The sequence below is a fragment of the Phyllobates terribilis genome, unplaced genomic scaffold (assembly GCF_046119375.1).
Source record: "Phyllobates terribilis strain yellow unplaced genomic scaffold, ASM4611937v1 Scaffold_2__4_contigs__length_985480577, whole genome shotgun sequence".
Lineage (NCBI taxonomy): Eukaryota > Metazoa > Chordata > Amphibia > Anura > Dendrobatidae > Phyllobates > Phyllobates terribilis.
The window spans coordinates 928,776,573-928,796,955 of record NW_027362762.1 but is presented as its reverse complement, the minus strand read 5'-3'; the positions used below and the strand labels follow the sequence as shown (position 1 = coordinate 928,796,955).

The 20,383-nt window shown below is 40.4% G+C and overlaps 1 protein-coding gene across 2 annotated transcripts in view; it reads right to left on the bottom strand.

Annotated features, from left to right (window-relative positions):
* Positions 1-2,140: 2,140 nt before the first annotated feature.
* SCAF4 (SR-related CTD associated factor 4) overlaps positions 2,141-20,383 on the bottom strand; it is a 105,323-nt gene continuing 87,080 nt past the window's right edge. For both annotated transcript variants that reach the window (XM_073668314.1, XM_073668315.1), the window contains one exon: positions 2,141-3,980. In XM_073668314.1, the coding sequence (XP_073524415.1) occupies positions 2,482-3,980 (1,499 nt within the window). In that variant the 3' untranslated portion in view covers positions 2,141-2,481. The remainder of the gene's footprint in view (positions 3,981-20,383) is intronic.

Below are 20,383 nucleotides of genomic sequence, written 5' to 3'. Positions count from 1 at the left end.
TTTGGATTTTAAAATCATTTTTCAAGCTGTTGATATAAATTATTCTAATTTACTGAGATAATGACTTTTGTGCTTTCATTGGCTGTAAGCCATAATCATCAACATTAACAGAAATAAACACTTGAAATAGATCACTCTGTCTGTAATGACTATATAATATATGAGTTTCACTTTTTGTATTGAAGAACTGAAATAAATTAACTTTTTGATGATATTCTAATTTAGTGAGAAGCACTTGTATATATGTGTGTAATATCAGTGGTTAGCACTGCAGATTGCAGCCCAATGGGGTTCAAATCCCACCAAGGACAACATCTGCAAGGAGTTTATATGTTCTCCCCGTGATTGGTGGGTTTCCTCCCACACTCCAAAGACATATTGATAGGAATTTAGATTGTGAGCCCCAATGGGGACAGTGCCCATAATGTCTGTAAAGTGCTGTGAAATGAATGGCGCTATATAAGTGAGTAAAATAAATAAATAAAATAAATATCATTGATTTTTTTTCCCCTCTATGTTAAACATGGAGAAAAATAGAAATCTTGCAATTCTCACACTAACCACTGGGGTCTTTTTAGACTCTTAAGTTCCTGCTGTTTCAGGAAACACCACATGTGCTACAATATATTTTTTTCAAAAGATATACAATATATTTACACACACACACATTTAACAATGTCACATTCTGATGCTAGCTGTCCTTCAAATATTTTTCGACATCTTTTAAAGTGTACCTGCAATTCTTTTTACATGGGTGGTTTCTCTTCATTCGCATTCTGCCAGCTTTATAAATGCTCTCTTACACCCTGCATGCCTTCTGCCTGCCATTATGCAATGGTTGCCTGCCTTAAAGGGACTCTGAATAGTGATTATGTGCTGATAAAGTACAGGTTCTCGGTGCCTCCTTGGCATGGCCAAACATTTAAGTGCCTCCTCCCACCTAGTTGTTTTCCTTCTATTTCTGCACTTGGCTCTATAAAGTCAGAGGCGTTGTCAAAGAATATTGGGGGAGGAGATAGAAGGAAAACAAGTAGGTGGGAAGGTGCACTTAGACGTTTGACCACGCCAATGGTCCATCGAGCGTCCCTATAAAATGGAAGCCTGACTTTCTGCTATGAATGTATTCAGTCTGACAAGAGAGGACCATAATAGAGATAAAGAGACACACAAACTTCTTGTAACCTCTGTGTTGCTGTCTCTTCTCTTAGGGGCAGATTATACTTGACAACAGGCAGCAGACAAGTTATATAGAAGGGAGGTTGGCGTATCTAGGGAAGGAGGAGAGGGGTGTTGGACTTAAAACTTCATTTTGGATAAATTAGTACAATTTTCTTTAGTTTTGGAAAAGTTCCATCCTAGTTTGAGGCTCAGTGGTCAGAGTGAGAACTTTCAAGATTATTTTTTTTATTATTATTACATTTACTAAAACATGCAAAATTAGAGAAAAAAAAATATCTTAAAATGTTTAACATAGAAACCTATTTTCCGTTGACACATTCTCATTAATATCAAGGGATTGTGGCAAGCAGAAAGCACCTTTTTTTTGAGATGATTGATAGCTATGTCAAAGCAAGGCCAGATCTGTGCTAGTGTTTTTGTATCATAGGCCAGATTTATGTTACAAGACTTAAAATGTTTGTATTATAAGTAAAAGCTACTATTTATCTTTCTTAACCCAAAACGAAGAATCTCACAAAATTTGGCATCAAAGCAGTTTATTAGAAACATATCCCTAAAGTTTTTAAGGACCTTAAAAAGGTGAAACCAAAATGTTCTCATTCATCCTAATTATGGTTCCCGAATGACCTACCAAACTTCTCTCTTCTGTGTCAGGAAGAAATTCTAGATGATCATTTCTAACTGGATGGAAAGTTGGTCTCTCTGGAATAAAGCCTTGTCATTCATAATGAAGCCCAACCTATCCGGGTCAAATCAATCTTTGGCATGAATTCTTGCATTTCAAAATTAAACATGGGACCCTCAACTAGCCCCCCCCCCAAAAAAAAACAACATCTTTGAACTTATGGATTGAAAGCCAGACCAAACTTCAGTTACAGTGTTGATAAAGGCGGTCTAATGTTTTCATCCTAAGGGATAACGCTAGCTCTCTCTCCATCCAAATCTAAAAAATCACACAAAATTTGTTACGAAAATATAGTTTATTAAAAACAAACCCTAATGTTTTCAAGGGCTAGCAGGTGCATCTCCCATTAAAAGAAAAAATCTGTCAACTTTTTAAAGATGATATTTAAAAAGTTTCAACAAAACTTAGGAGGCTTGATTTTTTTTTTTAATAACATATGTTGGAGTTTTTCGTAACCATTTAAGTAGAAGGAAAGCCAATTAGTTTACAATTCTCGAGAAACTATAACAGGATAGAATACAGCAGAAGCAAATATTTTACAGCATATTGTACAACTGTGAAGCTCTACACAACAAAATGTAACCCCCACCCCTAGTTAAGTCCTAGCGTGCAGCGTCTTATGTCGATCCAGATTCCTTTTTTTCTGGATCAGCGGATGGCGGTGTATTAGAGGGCTTCTCCTCAGTAGGTTTCTGCTCTTTAGGTTCATCTTTCTTTTTCTCTGGGTTTTCAAGTTTAGTCTTTACAGGCTCATGGTTCTCATTTATACTTTGCTTTCGGCCGTCAGGGAAATCAAGTAGTACTTTTCTGGGCTCCCCCCGTTCTCGTCCTACTGACCACCTATTTCTCTCCTCACTATCCCTATGTCTATCACGGTCAGGACTTCCTCTGCCCCAGTTTCTTCTACCACGTCCTGGTCGCTCATGATCCCGATCATCAAATCGGCTACTAAAATGTTCTCGTTCATCCTCATTACGGTTCCCAAATGGCCTTCTACCAAACCTCTCTCTTTCTCTGTCAGGATGAAATCCTGGACGGTCATTTCTATCTGGATGGAAACCAGCTCTCTCTGGATTAAAGCCTTGTCGTTCGGGATGAAAACCTGGCCTGTCAGGATGGAAACCCTGCCTATCGGGGTTAAAACCTGGTCTATCTGGCTGGAAATCTTGCTCTTCTTCCATTTCAGGATTGAAAGCTTGATCCTCATCCATCTCTGGATTAAACTCAGGGCCCTCCTCCATCTCAGGATCAAATCCATCCTCCGCCTCTGGCTGAAACCTAATTCTCTCATTTCTATCAGGATTAAATCCATGCCTCTCGCCTCTTTCAGGATTAAACCCATGTCTGTCAGGATTAAATCCACCCCTATCATTTCTAAATGGCCTGCCTTCTTCTGGCCCCCCATGTCCTCCCTGCCGTCCAAAGTGTCCTGGGGGTGGGAAAGGACCTCTCATCCCATGTGGTCGTGGCATTCCAAAACCACCTGGTACATGAGGAGGACCTCTGTGAGCCATGTGAGGCATCATTGGTCTATGCGGCATTCCAGGAAATCTTTGCATGTGATGTGTCGGTACTCCAGGTGGCCTTTGTAGTGGTATAAGCCCTGGTCTAGCACCCAGAAGACCTGTTGATGGACTATGTAATCCAATTACAGGCCCTGGTGAAGTTCCTGTCGAAGGCCCCTGGGGTGGACCAGAATGAGGTGCCTGAGATTGAATTGGGGGACCTTGGGATGATCCTTGTGAACCTGAAGTACTTTGTGGCGGTCCCTGTGATGGACCTTGGGATGCATTTGGAGGCCCTTGGGGTGGGCCAGGAGGCCTGTGGTGTGGGCCAGGAGGCCCGTGGTATGGGCCAGGAGGCCCTTGGGGTGGGCCAGGAGGCCCGTGGTGTGGGCCAGGAGGCCCTTGGGGTGGGCCAGGAGGCCCGTGGTGTGGGCCAGGAGGCCCTTGGGGTGGGCCAGGAGGCCCAAGGTGTGGGCCAGAAGGACCTTGGGATGGGCCAGAAGGACCTTGGGATGGGCCAGAAGGACCTTGGGATGGGCCAGAAGGACCCTGGTTTGAGCCTGGTGCAGTAACTGTCTGGGGTCCCTGTGGAGGTCCACCCTGCGAAGCTCCTGCAATAAAAAAAAAAAAAAAAAAAAAGAGACCATTATTGGAAAAGTCTATACATAAAAGACCATGCAAAATGAAGATTCATACAAAAAAGGTGTTTTCTAGAAAAATACATTTTTTGAAAATAGTATAATGCATTACTTTGGCAGATAGCAATATAGTTTTGTCTCAGCTGATAAGCGAATGCATAAGATAAATGAACAATATAAAGCTGAAAAACACACTGCAAATCACAGACAAATGCTAAAAAAAATTTATCAAAAATTTCATCTGAACGTTATCCTAACCTAACAATTCAGCAATTGATAAATCAATTCTGAAACGGTGGTGCAAATATCAGAACTTGATATATTGTTCAAAGCTTACAAGAAAGACCATCTTAACGTGTGTATGGCATATTGTCAGGTATCTTTGTAACAGCAGAAGTCTGTCGGTCAGACTGTCACTTTGCGTAGGCTGGTATCACCACCACCACCACAAAGTGATATAATGAAAACTTTCCTATCTTAGCTACATGACAAATTGGGTTACTTTGCGCATACATTATATTATCGGTCTTCTACGGATCCTGATTTACAACCTACATTTAAGTAGAAAGCTGCATTCACAATTGGGCAAGCATCAGAGCTGAAATCTTCCCATTATTCCTTACTGGCTCAATATAGGAAGATCTTGCTAGTAGAAGTGTAGTGTTTCCAATAGGAAACATAAAGTGACCTAATTAGGGGGGAGAACTCACTTACTGAATTATGAGAACAGTGCCAAGTAGTGAATGCTGCTCTGGTGTAGAATTACAAAGTTCTGCTATAATTACAAAGTTACATTTCTCTAAATTATGTAAATGAAAACGCGGCACTAAGATTGTTAAAGCCAAGAACGGACCCAATGGCAAAGTAGCTAGACTGTGAAAAAAAATGTTACATTGTGACTCTCGTGTCACTATCAAATTATTGGCCAAGGCTCAAACAATATCTCCATTACACAAGAAGCCAAATTGGAGTAATTGATACAGGATAAAAATGAATACTTTATGGATAATATCTACTAAGCAGATAAAGTTACACATATACAGTGGGGAAAAAAAGTATTTAGTCGCCCCCCAATTGTGCAAGTTCTCCCACTTAAGGTAGACCTCAACTATGAGACAAAATGAGAAAACAAATCCAGAAAAAAACATTGTCTGATTTGGAAAGAATTTTTTTTTCAAGTTTTGGTGGAAAATAAGTATTTGGTCAATTACAAAAGTTCATCTCAATACTTTGTTATATATCCTTTGTTGGCAATGACAGGTGAAACGTTTTCTGTAAGTCTTCACAAGGTTGGCACACACTGTTGCTGGTATGTTGGCCCATTCCTCCATGCAGATTTCCTCTAGAGCAGTGATGTTTTGGGGCTGTCGTTGGGCAACACGGACTTTCAACTCCCTCCAAAGGTTTTCTATAGGGTTTAGATCTGGAGATTGGCTAGGCCAATCCAGGACCTTGAAATGCTTCTTACGAAGCCACTCCTTCATTGCCCTAGCGGTGTGCTTGGGATCATTGTCATGCTGAAAGACCCAGCCACGTTTCATCTTCAATGCCCTTGGCAATGGAAGAAGGTTTGTACTCAAAATCTCACGATACATGGCCCCATTCATTCTTTCATGTACACGGATCAGTCCCTTGGCAGAGAAACAATCCCAAAGCATGATGTTGCCACAGCCATGCTTCACAGTAGGTATGGCGTTCTTTGGATGCAACTCAGCATTCTTTCTCCTCCAAACACGACGAGTTGTGTTTCTACCAAACAGTTCTACTTTAGTTTCATCTGACCATATGACATTCTCCCAATACTCTTCTGGATCATCCAAATTCTCTCTAGCAAACTTCAGACGGGCCCGGACATGTAATGGCTTAAGCAGGGGTCACGTCTGGCACTGCAGGATCTGAGTCTCTGGCGGCGTAGTGTGTTACTGATGGTAGCCTGTGTAACGTTGGTCCCAGCTCTCTGCAGGTCATTCACTAGGTCCCCCCGTGTGGTTCTGGGATTTTTGCTCACCGTTCTTGAGATCATTTTGACCCCACGGGGTGAGATCTTGTGTGGAGCCCCAGATTGAGGGAGATTATCAGTGGTCTTGTATGTCTTCCATTTTCTAATTATTGCTCCCACAGTTGATTTCTTCACACCAAGTTGCTAGCCTATTACAGATTCAGTCTTCCCAGCCTGGTGCAGGGCTACAATTTTGTTTCTGGTGTCCTTTGACAGCTCTTTGGTCTTCACCATAGTGGAGTTTGGAGTGTGACTGTTTGTGGTTGCGGACAAGTGTCCTTTATACTGATAAGTTCAAACAGGAGCCAGTGCTACAGGTAATGAGTGGAGGACAGAGGAGCCTCTTAAAGAAGAAGTTACAGGTCTGTGAGAGCCAGAAATCTTGCTTGTTGGTAATTGACCAAATACTTATTTTCCACCAAAATTTGAAAAAAAAATTCTTTCCAAATCAGACAATGTGATTTTCAGGATTTGTTTTCTCATTTTGTCTCTCATAGTTCAGGTCTACCTATGATGTCAATTACAGGCCTCACATCTTTTTAAGTGGGAGAACTTGCACAATTGGTGGCTGACTGAATACTTTTTTCCCCCACTGTAATTGTAGTCAACTACAGACCAGATTACATAGAATGAGAAGGGGACCAAAGGGCTGTCAATTATGGGCTCACAAAAAGAAAACAAGTACAATCTACAAAATATATAACCAAAAAAGAAAGATGGTCTCATCCATGCTGTAGATCATTCAACGGATCACATACCCTGAAGCATGTTTCACATTACATGGCTTCCTCAGGGAAGCTTGGTTAAAATTAAAGGCCCCAATACACATTAGAATTAAGTTGGCTGTACCAACTTACATTGATGGGTTCAACCTACAGTCTAGTGTGTATGGGGCCGCCGGACAAGTGATGGTCAGCAGAGGTGTCAATCGCACATGTCCAATTTTGGACTGACGATAGCATTGTTCTCCCCGAGATAAGCAGCAAACCATCAGGTCAGTAGCCGGCTTCCTCATAGAGAACACAGGAGCGCTCAGCTGAAAGAGCGCTACTGTGAATAGGAGAGTTGGCTGAGATGGCTAACAGCTGAAAGTTATAATGAAGTATTTCTTGGATAACAGCCACATAGTGTTTGGCTAGCTTAAAGGAATTGTCCGGCCTCAGTGTCTGTAGACTTGTGGCCTACGTGACTGCAGAATTTTTAATCCTCACAGCGCACTGCAGGGCATGTGAATGCAATTATGCGATTTGCATATATGCGGTCATGTGCCAACTAGATGTGTGAGGCATCGCTTAATGAAAGTGTATTGAGTGAGGCTGGACACGTCTAGTCAGAATGTGGCTGAAAATATGCAAATCGCATACATGAGGTCACATGATCCCCTGCTCCAGGAGAATCCTCACAGAGTGGCAGTGCTCGTGTGAGGATTCACAAGTCTGCAGTCATAGTGTATGCAGAGCTTTAGCCTACGACCGGATAACCCCTTTAAAGAGGTTGTCCACTACAACACATAATCACAGAAGTAAATCCAGCTCACCACCTGCAGTTCCACACTTCTGGAGCACGGATAGCACCTGGGCAGGGTGCAACATCCACTAGAGAAAGCAGAAAAATCCAGCGCACAGATAAAGTCCAAAAAAGAGCATTTTATTTTCCAAGGTACATGAAACAAAGATTAAAATTGTGTGTTCACAAAAAAAGAATGCAGGCATCTTTCGACGCGTTTCGAGCGGCAAGCGCTCTTTGTTAAGATGTCATCCAAGTGAACTTACAAGATTTAAAAACAATTTGAACATGTGCACACACCAATTTCCTGATGGCCAAATAAATCAATTAAATCACAGGTGGGAAACCTCCGCAGCTAAACATATATTAGCATTTCCCATGCGTTTTTCCTTCTCTAAAGAGGCAATGGTGCAATGTGATACTTAAATCGAAGGTGTTGAACTATAAGCTTGGGAAAATTCTGCAAGTGCTGATTTGTATGTGTAAATCCTGCATGTGTTAACCCTTTCTTTTTCTCTTTCTATGAAATCTAGTGGCAAACCCTTTGAGATCTCACTGCCTTTGATATATATAATTGGGATAAATATCTTGTGAAAGGAAAGTAATCTAATATATCTGGAAAATGAACCATCAAACCAATAAAGATAAATAGAAGAGTCAGAAAGAAATAATTATGTTATTTATCATGTTATCTAAAAAAATATGTACTTTTCATGGAATGTATTTAATACTGATTCCTAGCATTGTAGAGTAAAATATAGAGGTAATATAAACTACTATCATAATGTCCCTGTGTATAATGTTATTCTGTGTCACATTTAAATCTTTTGCAGCAACGCATGGGAAATTCTAATATATGTTTGGCTGCAGATGTTTCCCACCTGTGATTTAATTGATTTATTTGGCCATCAGGAAATTGGTGTGTGCACATGTTCAAATTGTTTTTAAATCTTGTAAGTTCACTTGGATGGTATCTTAAAGAGCGCTTGCCGCTCGAAACGTGTCGAAAGATGCCTGCATTCTCTTTTTTGTGAACAAACCATTTTAATCTTTGCTTCATGTACCTTGGAAAATAAAATGAACTTTTTTGGACTTTATCTGGGAGCTGGATTTTTCTGCTTTCTCTACAACACATAATGCCCCAATCGATTTAAACGGTGTCAAGAAGTGTTTTTGTAATTACCTTGAGTTGTCATTGCTGCCTGTGAGCGGCGCTATCGCTGACTGCTCGCTAGGCATCACGTGACCCCGGCTGCAGCCTCGGCTGACATCCGCTGATGCCACGTCAAGTTCTAGCTGCAGCCGGGTGTGACCCAGTGACGTCACAGCCCAGCGTCCACTGTGCGCTTTCCCTATCTGCATTCATTGGGAAAGCGAGCGGTGGATGCTGGGCTGTGACGTGCGGTGAAACGCCGCCCATAGCCCAACAATCAGGGGGGTGCACATCACTGGGTCACGCCCGGCTGCAGCCGGAACTTGATGCAACATCAGCGGATGTCAGAGAAGGCTGCAGCCGGATCACATGATGCCTAGTGAGCGGTCAGCGATAGCGCCGCTCACAGGCAGCAATCACAATTCAAGGTAAAACACTGCTTTACACCATTTAAATTGATGGGGGCATTATGTGTTGTAGTGGACATGCTCTTTAAGCTTGCTATATACAAGTTCAAATTTACACAAACCTGGGTATATTGGCAGGATTGGCCCAAAATATAATGTATAGGGAGCCCATCAGGAAGTCCCGATGATAAGAAAATGCAAGATCGTCTATGTTAGATTAGAGGGCAGCACGGTGGCCGTGTTTAGCACAGTACGGTGGCTCAGTGGTTAGCACTGCAGCCTTGCAGTGCTGGGGTCCTGGTTTCAAATCCCACCAAGGACAACATCTGCAAGGAGTTTGTATGTTCTCCCTGTGTTTGCGTGGGTTTCCTCCGGGTTCTCCAGTTTCCTCCCACACTCCAAAGACATACTGATAGGGAATCTAGATTGTGAGCCCCAACGGGGACAGTGACGATAATGTATGTAAATTGTCTGAATTGTAAAGCGCTGTGGAATATGTTGGCGCTATATAAATAAAAAGATTATTATTATTACATATGGCCAATCCTTTCTCCATGCACGAAATAAGCAGATTCAATATCATGTGTTCTTGGGGTAGTGAGAATAGATATTGGACAAGCGAACGAGTACCTGACATGTATATTGCCAGCTTGAGGCTTTATTATTATATACAAGCCAAACCATAAACGCATAAGGAGAACTAGTAACTACATCTTAAAGATGATCTCTAAACACATCTCATTGGTTGTAGATGACGTAACTCCTTAAGGTCCATTTACACTGCGAGACTATCGTGAACGAGCGCCCCGAGGAACACTTGCATCATAACCGTGCAGTCTAAACAGGCTGCTGAACACCCGACAAACGAGTGAAACACTCATTCCTTGGGTGATGATATTTTATGAGGTCATCTTTCGCGGCAATGTATTTTTCTGACTAGCACTGCCGAGAATGACAGATCTATTACAGAACGTTCAGTGAGAATCTGAAGCCGGTTTGACCTGCGTAAAAGGGCTATTAAACAACCGGCAAGTTCGTAAAAGCACCTTTGGTTGAACAGATTTGTGTCCCACATAGAAGTGATTGGGGAGTGGGTATAAGAAAGGATTGGCTTTTTAAATTGTTTCCTCTAGAATGCTACATCGTAAAACAAAAGGTGTCTGTGCGTTGTAATCTTGATTTACGCAGCATTATTCAGCTGACTGATTTTATTGCTTTCCTAGAAAACCTAACTAATAAAAAAAAAAAAAAAGCTCTAAAATTATGCTAGAACAATGGCAGCTCTTAATAATCTGTGTATGAATAGCTCTCCAGCTCCAAACAACCCGTTACACATTTTAGTTTTCTGGGGAAAGTAACAAGCCTGAAATCTGATTCTGCTGGGTTCATTCCCAATATCCTTATATGAATTTAACCCATTACTAGACTTGAACATAAGTAAAGCAAGTTGTACTTTTTCCGATATTGACCTCGGGGTTGACTGAGGGCGTTTACAGTGATATCCTTATAAACTTATTTGAAAATATAAACTATTGTCATTTATCCCAACTTTTGTTACAAGTTACATAACTACAGGTAAGCACAATTCAGGCAATTTCCAATTCATAAGTGTTTATATTTTACTACTTTTGTACAATAAAAAGTACAATATTTGTATTCGTCTAGTCATTTTGTGGGAGCTGTAAGTTTTTTTTCCCCAAGTCACGAAAGGCTTTTTTTTTCCTTTTTAAAAATGATGCATTAGTATTTCAATAGTATTGTGGGGCACATATTACTTCTTGACTAATCTTTATTCCATTTTTGGGTGACAGTAAGAACACAAATATTTTTAATAAGGCCATCACTGTGGATGGTAAATAATGTGATAATTCTACAGCTCGGGTTGTTAGACATGGTGATACTAAAAAGTACTTTTTATTTTTTGGATTATCCATTGTTTTTTTCCTAATTTTTTGACTGTTGATTTAAAAATAAATAAATTAAAAAAAAGTTATGGCTCTTGGAGGGAGAAGGGTAAAAGAAAGTTATGGCTCTTGGAGGAAGAAGGGTAAAAGAAAGTTATGGCTCTTGGAGGGAGAAGGGTAAAAGAAAGTTATGGCTCTTGGAGGGAGAAGGGTAAAAGAAAGTTATGGCTCTTGGAGGAAGAAGGGTAAAAGAAAGTTATGGCTCTTGGAGGAAGAAGGGTAAAAGAAAGTTATGGCTCTTGGAGGGAGAAGGGTAAAAGAAAGTTATGGCTCTTGGAGGAAGAAGGGTAAAAGAAAGTTATGGCTCTTGGAGGAAGAAGGGTAAAAGAAAGTTATGGCTCTTGGAGGAAGAAGGGTAAAAGAAAGTTATGGCTCTTGGAGGAAGAAGGGTAAAAGAAAGTTATGGCTCTTGGAGGGAGAAGGGTAAAAGAAAGTTATGGCTCTTGGAGGGAGAAGGGTAAAAGAAAGTTATGGCTCTTGGAGGGAGAAGGGTAAAAGAAAGTTATGGCTCTTGGAGGAAGAAGGGTAAAAGAAAGTTATGGCTCTTGGAGGGAGAAGGGTAAAAGAAAGTTATGGCTCTTGGAGGAAGAAGGGTAAAAGAAAGTTATGGCTCTTGGAGGAAGAAGGGTAAAAGAAAGTTATGGCTCTTGGAGGGAGAAGGGTAAAAGAAAGTTATGGCTCTTGGAGGGAGAAGGGTAAAAGAAAGTTATGGCTCTTGGAGGGAGAAGGGTAAAAGAAAGTTATGGCTCTTGGAGGAAGAAGGGTAAAAGAAAGTTATGGCTCTTGGAGGAAGAAGGGTAAAAGAAAGTTATGGCTCTTGGAAGGAGGGTAAAAAACCCCCCAAAAAACAACAATTGAAAATCGCCCAATCAGAAAGGGGTTAAAGGCAATAGCAATTTTCCTTATGTTCTTGTCCCCTTTAGTGTGTACGTGACATGTGCATATATTGTCTTTACAAATAGATTTATCATAATTATTCCTTAAATATGTTAAGGGGCAGAGTGGCGTATAGTTTGCACAGTACTTGTACTGGGAACATATATTTTATTCATCAGTCCAGGGCTGTCTGATCCATGTGACACAACGTGATTAACCAACAGTTTTCATTTCACACAGTCATGAGAATTTTACACTAGATCATCTGTTGGGAAATGCTAATGTTATACAAGGGGTAAGAACAACATAAATGTGAATGTTATGCCGACTCCACACATCACTGTGTCCTAACCACAAGTTCTGGACCTGCTGAGAGTCTCCTGATGCAAAATACCAGCCTCAAACATAAGTGATTGTTAGCTCGGATTAGGAGGCTCCATACATGGACCGTGAAGCCAGCCTTAGGGTGCTGTCAGACGGCCGTATAAAAAGGACTGAGATCAGAACACAGTGCAAAGACTGGCCGGCGGCCCTCCAGACCCAAACGGGACAGCTTGACGTATTTCTACGCAGCCGCCGCGCTCGGGTCCGGAGACCCACCGGCCAGTCGATGCACTGCGGTCCGATTTATATGGCTGTCTGACTGCGCTCTTATACAGATATTCTTTGTTATTTGTAGCCAAAAATGTCATATTTATAAGTAATTGAATCTATTGTAAATGTAATTGACAAAAAAAATAATCGTTTTAGCTCTTGAATGGGTCGTCCCATAAACATTAACCTTGGGATCATCACCAATCCAAAAGAATAGGGGTTCCAATGTCCCCTGAGTAAATGTAGCATCAGTGAGCATGTGCGACCACTGGTGTGTTGAAGGGGTGGTCTTACATACTGAGGACTCTAGGATGAGGTTCTCAAAATCTGGTGGAGTCTCAGCATAAGAACCCCCAGTGATCGTGAATTTATTATCTATACTGAAACAAGGGAATAAGTCTTTATTTATGGCAACCATTTAAAGGTAAATTATCACATATATTATTTGATTAAATCCAGCCAAGTAAAACTTCTTTTCTAATATTTTATGATAATTTTTATTTAAATTGTATTTTTGGTATAGGATTAAGAAGGTGTCATCTTTCCTGAGAATGTTAGCTGCCGTAAAGCAAATCTCTCAATGCTGCTACTACGGTGGCTCAGTGGTTAGCACGGCAGCCTTGCAGCACTGGGGTCCTGGGTTCAAATCCCACCAAGCACGACAAGGAGTTTGTATGTTCTCCTCGTGTTTGCGTGGGTTTCCTCCCACACTCCAAAGACATACTGATAGGGAATGTAGATTGTGAGCCCCAATGGTGACAGTGGCAATAATGTCTGTAAAGCGCTGTGGAGTTAATGGCGCTATATAAGTGAATAAAAGAAATAAATACTTGACTGATAGGCAGCAATAATCAAGACTTATAAGAAGAGTTTTCTAGGAATGTGCTGTGACCAGGGCAGGGAGAGGGAGGAGGTGATCTTTGTGGATCCTGTGTAATCAGTATAGAGATATTATTTTTTTCATTGTAATCCTGTCCGTCTGTGATGATAATGATACTGCTGGCAACTTACTTCTACAGAACAAAAAAAAAAAAAAAAAAAAAAAAAAAAAAGGTGTCAGCCTAATAGGGGAATATTTTTTATATAGATTTTATGCTAAATATTTTTCGAATATATATTTTTTAAACTGGACATAAACAATAGCCAGTTTTCTTGCAATGTTTTTTCTTTTAAAATAGTTCCGTTATCACAGTACTGCATACAATGCTCCTTAAAAGGTATCTGTCAGCAGGTTTTTGCTACGTATTCTGACAGCAGCATGATGTAGGGACAGAGACCCTAATTCCAGCAATGTGTCACTTAGTTTACTGGGTACAGCAGTTTTGATAGAATCACAGTTTTCTCTGCTGCCGATCTAGCAGAGCTCAGAATGCAGAGCCCTGTATAACCCCACCCACACCACTGATTGTACTGTCTACACGGAAAGCAGCCATTGACAGAAAGCTGCCAATTAGTGATGGAGAAGGGTTGGACCGGGAGACATGAGACACCTAGTCCTGTAGTGATAATTTCCTGTTGATAAAACACTGATTGTATTGAAACAGCAAAACACAGCCCAGTAAGTGACACATCACTGGAATCAGGGTCTATACCCCTACATCATGCTGTCCTCACATTACATGGTAGAAACCCGATGACAGATTCCCTTTAAGAACAGGTTGGGCCAATGTAAGTGCCAGCAATAAGTATTTCCCCTATCAATAGCAATAATAATGATTAAAAAAAAGTACCATGGAAGTGCTTTTACTATTTTTTTTTCTGTCTCTGGCTACTGAATTTCTCTAATCCCGTTTTCAGGCATGGATCTTGTAGGTTTAAATCACTTACATATTCGTATTAAAAACGTATGTTGCATGTAAGTTTCTTAGCAGATTCTGTATAATATATATATATATATATATATATATATATACATACATACACACATACATATGCACACACAAATGTGGAAAGATTGTGTCTTCTTTTACTACCTGTCATTATATTACACTTGAAAGTCACAAAACAACCAAATTAGAATCCATGCGGCACTTCGCTTAGTTCTCTGCCGCTGCGGTCTTTCCCTGCACAACCACAATCTTTCGAGGAAACCACTGTTTACCTGTAAAATCATGGAGCCACTTCGACCAGATACATTGTCTTGCAGGTGAAACAGCAGTTTCCCTGCAAGATTACGCGATTGTGCAGGAAAACAATGACATGACAGCAGCAACACAAGGCTGTTGCGGTTTTCATCTGCAGAGTGTGATCGGAAAATAAATGACATTTGTAGTTGTAACTTCTCTGTGCATCCACATCCAGCTGCCCATAGTGAGACTGCAATACAATCATTTCCCATCACTTTCTTTTACCCTTTAAGTGTTAGATTAGCACAGATATGCTATATCTATGGATCCCATTGTCCATTCTTACAACTTAGAAGCGCTGATCGTGGATACGAATCGTTCGGCCTTGCATTTATATATAATAATTGTGTTTACTTTTTTTGTGCTTTGCCTTCATCCTCTTGAGAATATTATTACAAACATGTTTTCAGGAGCGGATGTACTGTCCATAAATGAAAATTTCAGATCAATATAAAAATGGCAAACGATTATCATTTGTTGTTTGCTCAGGGCACAGTGAGTGGGAATTTCCGCTCCATCCGTTATTACAATCAACTCACCTGAATATGACTTTCAAGGAATGAACGCAAAAGTATAGAGATTTGTGGCAGCGCGTAGTAAGAATACAAATACATTGAAGTTTGTTTTAAGCCAGTGTTGTCACCTAAAAATAATCAGTAAAATATAGCAAATTGCCAGAACTCACAAACCGATTGTCAAATCATCCCCTACACATTGGTAGTTGAATACGTACATATGAAATGTATAAAATGTTGCTCTAGTGTTGTGCAATCTATTTTTCCATTTGTGCCTTTTTTTTTTGTCTAGCCCATAACAGTAAAGTTTTGTTTGTGACTTTTTTTTTTTATTTTTAATCCAATACCTTTGGGAATTAAAACCATCCACACGTTACCAATAACTCAAGAGACTCGGCTAAGCGAGTGCCTGCACTTCTTACCACTGCCATGTCTGAATGTAGGGCTTCAAAAGGGATATACATCACTCAAAAAGGATCCAAGAGGTATGGGGTGGTGTTTCGGAAGGGGGAGGATGCGCTCCGCTCCAGCTATTACTGCTCCATGTTATGGTAATGGCACACAGATGGGAGGTTGGTGTAATTCTTACACGTAGATAGATACTGACAACACTTCTGAAGATCCTATTAGGAACAGGACATCGATACCAGGGCCAGATGAGCATTACATTATAGACCAAATTTTGGAAAGTGTATGTAAGCCTTTGTAACTAGTCATGCGAGTCCTTTTGTAACATTTACAGCAAAACTCAGCATGCTGCATCTCTCCCTACAGTCGGAGCAGGAACCATGCCTTCCTCCCTGGACCATGTATGGAACCAAACAAGCAATACATTTTGATTTGTTACACATTACCTACAGAACAATTAACAGATAAAAGAAAATCTTTGTTTTCCTGTTCTACAACTGGCTCAAATTGTTCTCTTCACATAGTTGAGTGCATCTCAAATATGTCCACTTAATAGAAAGTTGAAGGAAGGTTAAATAACCATCAACAGACCATATTAGCTTCAAGCATGTTCCCTTTGCCGAACGTTTTAGGGGTAAAGTTTCTCATTAACGGGAAGCCATTAGAAAATTACCTATTGCTTAAATCAGGTTGTTCTGTTATATGCTCTGTTACGAGCATCTGCTCGTTCTTTGCATCATTTGTTTAACTATTGTCACTAATGTACAGGTGTTGTTTCCTGCAACATTAGGAATTTAGTGTCTAAAAAAGCCCCAGTGTACAGTGTGAAAATTGAAAGGTTTCTATTTTTTTGTTAATACATAACATACATAAAATATGTATTAACAAAAAAATAGAAACCTTTCAATTTTCACACTGTACACTGGGGCTTTTTTTTTTTTTGACACCCAATTTCTAATGTTGCAGGAAACACCCGTACATTAGTGATAATAATTAAACAAATGATGCAAAGAACGAGGAGATGCTATACACTTAAGTTTGTGTACAATATTGTTAATAGGAATCACCCCCATAGTGACACACGATTAAATGGTCTAAACAAGAAAATTTGTAATAAAACACCTTTATTAGTTATACTGATGGGTACGTGGTGGCAAAGAAAAAGAGCACACACACAATAAAAATTTCAAGATATAAGACCCAACAGGGACTCAATAAAATAGGTACAACTACAGGATAAATACCAGGGAAGGTGACATTACAGTATAAATGTATCAATTGTCACCCCAATCTATATATCTGATAGTAGATATAGGTAATATCAGGGGTAAAAAAAACAAGGACGTGTATACATACAGTATGTAGAGGAAGTGAGGTTAGATGTATATTAAGTCAGTAAATAATTGCACATATCCTTAGGTCTATAGTAAATCTTTAAGCATAGTGTATTGCATATTCCCAAAATGTGAATTGCATAGTCCATCACCAATTCAAATATATAATGCATACGTGTGCAAAGATTGGGGGTATAGTTCATACCTGGATCCTTAGTATATAGAGTATTGTACATGCCCTGGGTTAGCTAAGGTCCTGCAGCAAGTGTGGCGCTCACCCTGACGCGCGTTTCAATGGGTCCTTCATCAGGGATTTAATTAGTGACAGTCACTAATTGACTATAGTGTGTATTATGTGTGACTTACTTGCTATTCCCATATGGATATGAATTTTGTATCCTCATATTGGGGGATCTTTTATTAGGAAGGATATGATAGGATAGGGCTTTTTCAGTCTCGTAGGGTGAGATGACGTGGAGAGGGGCCGCCACATTGCATTATTGATCAAGGGTGCCAATCTCTGCAGTTAGGTAGGGGATTTATTTAGGGTTGTATTTGAGGTAAAGCTTATATCTCCCCCACCCCCACCTTCTGCTCTGGTCACCCTACACCATACCAATGGTGATTTGATTGTGGCTATTGTGTCAGGTATAACGAGTCTCTCTCCTACCCTTTCGAGTTTGTGTTTTGGGGTATTATCATTTGTTCTAGCTATTAATATAGTATATATTTTTTAATTAGGGGATGATTTTGCTATGTGATATATTTCTTGAAATCCAGTAGATACAATTTTTCTAATTGACCTATTTTCTTCTAAATAAGCATCTAAGTCTGTTTTGAAGCTATCAACATTTCCCGATGCGACCACCCTGAAAGACTATTCCACAGATTAATAGTTCTCATGGTAAAGAAGCCTCCTCTTCAGAGATTGAACTATTTTTTTTTTTTTTTTATTGTTCATGTAATTCAGTGGTATGAGGACACATAAAAAGCAGTTTTTTTTCCCAAATGTTATAAATAAAGGCAATGTGTCCCTGGGTTTTTTCCTCATAAGAGCAGCATAATGTAATGTAATAATGTAGAGAGACCCAGATTAAAGATTTGCCACTTACTGGGCAGCTTGCTAAAGTTTTGATAAAAATCAGTTTTATCAGCAGGAGATTATCCGTAAAGGACTAGTAAAGCTGCTTCCGTGTAGTCCTGCATATTCATGAGCTCTGTCTAACCCCATCACCATCACTGATTGGAAGCTTTCTGAGTACACTGTGCATAGGCAGAAAGCTACCAATCAGTGGTGTGGGCCGGGTTAAACAGAGCCCAGCATTCAGAGAACTGCTGGAACTGCAGCAGATAAAACGGATTTTTATCAAAATGACAGCAAGCAGCCCAGTAAGTGACACATTGCTGGAATCAGGGTCTCTGCCCCTACATCATGTTAAACTGGGATGAGGTAGCAAAAACCTGGTGACAGATTAAAATAAATAAATAAATAAGCATGATATCCTACACAGGATTAACCATCCCCGATAAGCTCTTCCACATACAACAGCCATAATATGGCCCTAGTAAGTTCCAACTCCTGTACGCTGTCATTCTACTAGATCAGGGCGCACAACCTGTGACGCTATTCTGTGTAGCACCCAATAATTTGCTCACATGTAGATTCCTTGTGAAAGCGGAGTGGCACAGGCAAATACAAATGGTCCAGTGTGTCGCCATATCAAGATAATCTCTAGCCCTGGAGCCTTGTTTAGTACTCTAGAAATAACTAGACTATATGGAAAGGTATACATATATCCTTGTACAGTGGAGAAAATAAGTATTTGAGACCCTGTTGATTTTGCACGTTTTCCCACCTACAAATAACGGAGAGGTCTGTAATTTTTATCGTAGGTACACTTCACCTGTGAAGAATCTAAAATTAAAAACCAGAAAATCACATTATATGATTTTTAATGATTAAATTGTATTTTATCTCATGAAATAAGTATTTGATCACCTACCAACCAGCAAGAATTGTGGCTCTCACAGCCCTCCTACTCTGCGCTCATTACCTGTATTAATTGCACCAGTTTGAACTCGTTACCTGTATAAAAGACATCTGTCCACACAATCACACTCCAACCTCTCCGCCATGGCCAAGACCAAAGAGCTAAGGACACCAGGGACAAAATTGTAGACCTGCACAAGGCTGGGATGGGCTACAGGACAATAGACAAGCAGCTTGGTGAGAAGGCAACAACTGTTGGCACAATTATTAGAAAATGGAAGAGACACAAGATGACTCAATCTTTCTCGGTCTGGGGCTCCATGCAAGAGCTTGCCTAATGGGGTAAGGATGATTCTGAGGAAGGTTAGCAATCAGTCCAGAACTACACGGGAGGGCCTGGTCAATGACCTGAAGAGAGCTGAGACCACAGTCTCAAACATTACCATTAGTAACACACTACACCAGGGGTCTCCAGTGTAAAAAAAAGTTTCACACTTTTGAATTTTTTTTTTACATTTTTTATTTTCTGTGTCCTCTAATTGGCCACAGACAGTAATTTTGTCTTAAAATTAGCACCATATAATGATTCTGACCAACCCTCTAGTGGTAATTTCCCCAATTCTGCCGTGATAATCACAGAAGCTCCGATGCTTGCAGGCCGCATGAAGCAGCCTCAGGGGCCGCATGAGGACCGAGGGCCACGTGTTTGAGACCCCTGCACTAAGCCGTAATGGATTAAAATCCTGCAGGGCATGCAAGGTGCCCCTGCTCACACCAGCACATGTCCAGGCCCATTTGAAGTTCACCAATGACCATCTGGATGATCCAGACTGCACTGTAATGAAAGGAGGATGATTGGGGTCATGTATCGCAAGATTTTGGCCCACAACCTCCTTCCCTCAGTAAGAGCATTGAAGATGGGTCGTGGCTGGGTCTTCCAGCATGACAATGACCCGAAACACACAGCCAGGGCAACTAAGGAGTGGCTCCGTAAAAAGCATTTCAAGGTCCTGGAGTTGCCTAGCCAGTCCCCAAGACCTGAACCCAATAGAAAATCTTTGGAGGAAGCTGAAATCAATATTGCCAAGCGACAGCCCTGAAACCTTAAAGATCTGGAGAAGATCTGTATGGAGGAGGGGGCCAAAATCCCTGCTGCAGTGTGAGCAAACCTGGTCAAGAACGTCTGATCTCTCTAATTGCAAACAAAGGTTTCTGTACCAAATATTAAGCTCTGGTTTTCTATTGTATCAAATTCTTATTTTATGCAATAAAATGCAAATTAATCATGTCAAAATCATACAATATGATTTTCTGGATTTTACTTTTAGATTCTGTCTCACAGTTAGTGTACCTACGATAAAAATTACAGACCTCCACCATTATGCCCTTACTATAAACCCACCAACCATATAGCTGGATTAATTTACACTTTGTTTCTACGTGTTATTTTAAACACTTAATACTTACTTGTTATTTTACCTTATTCAAGGCAAATTCCTTTCCC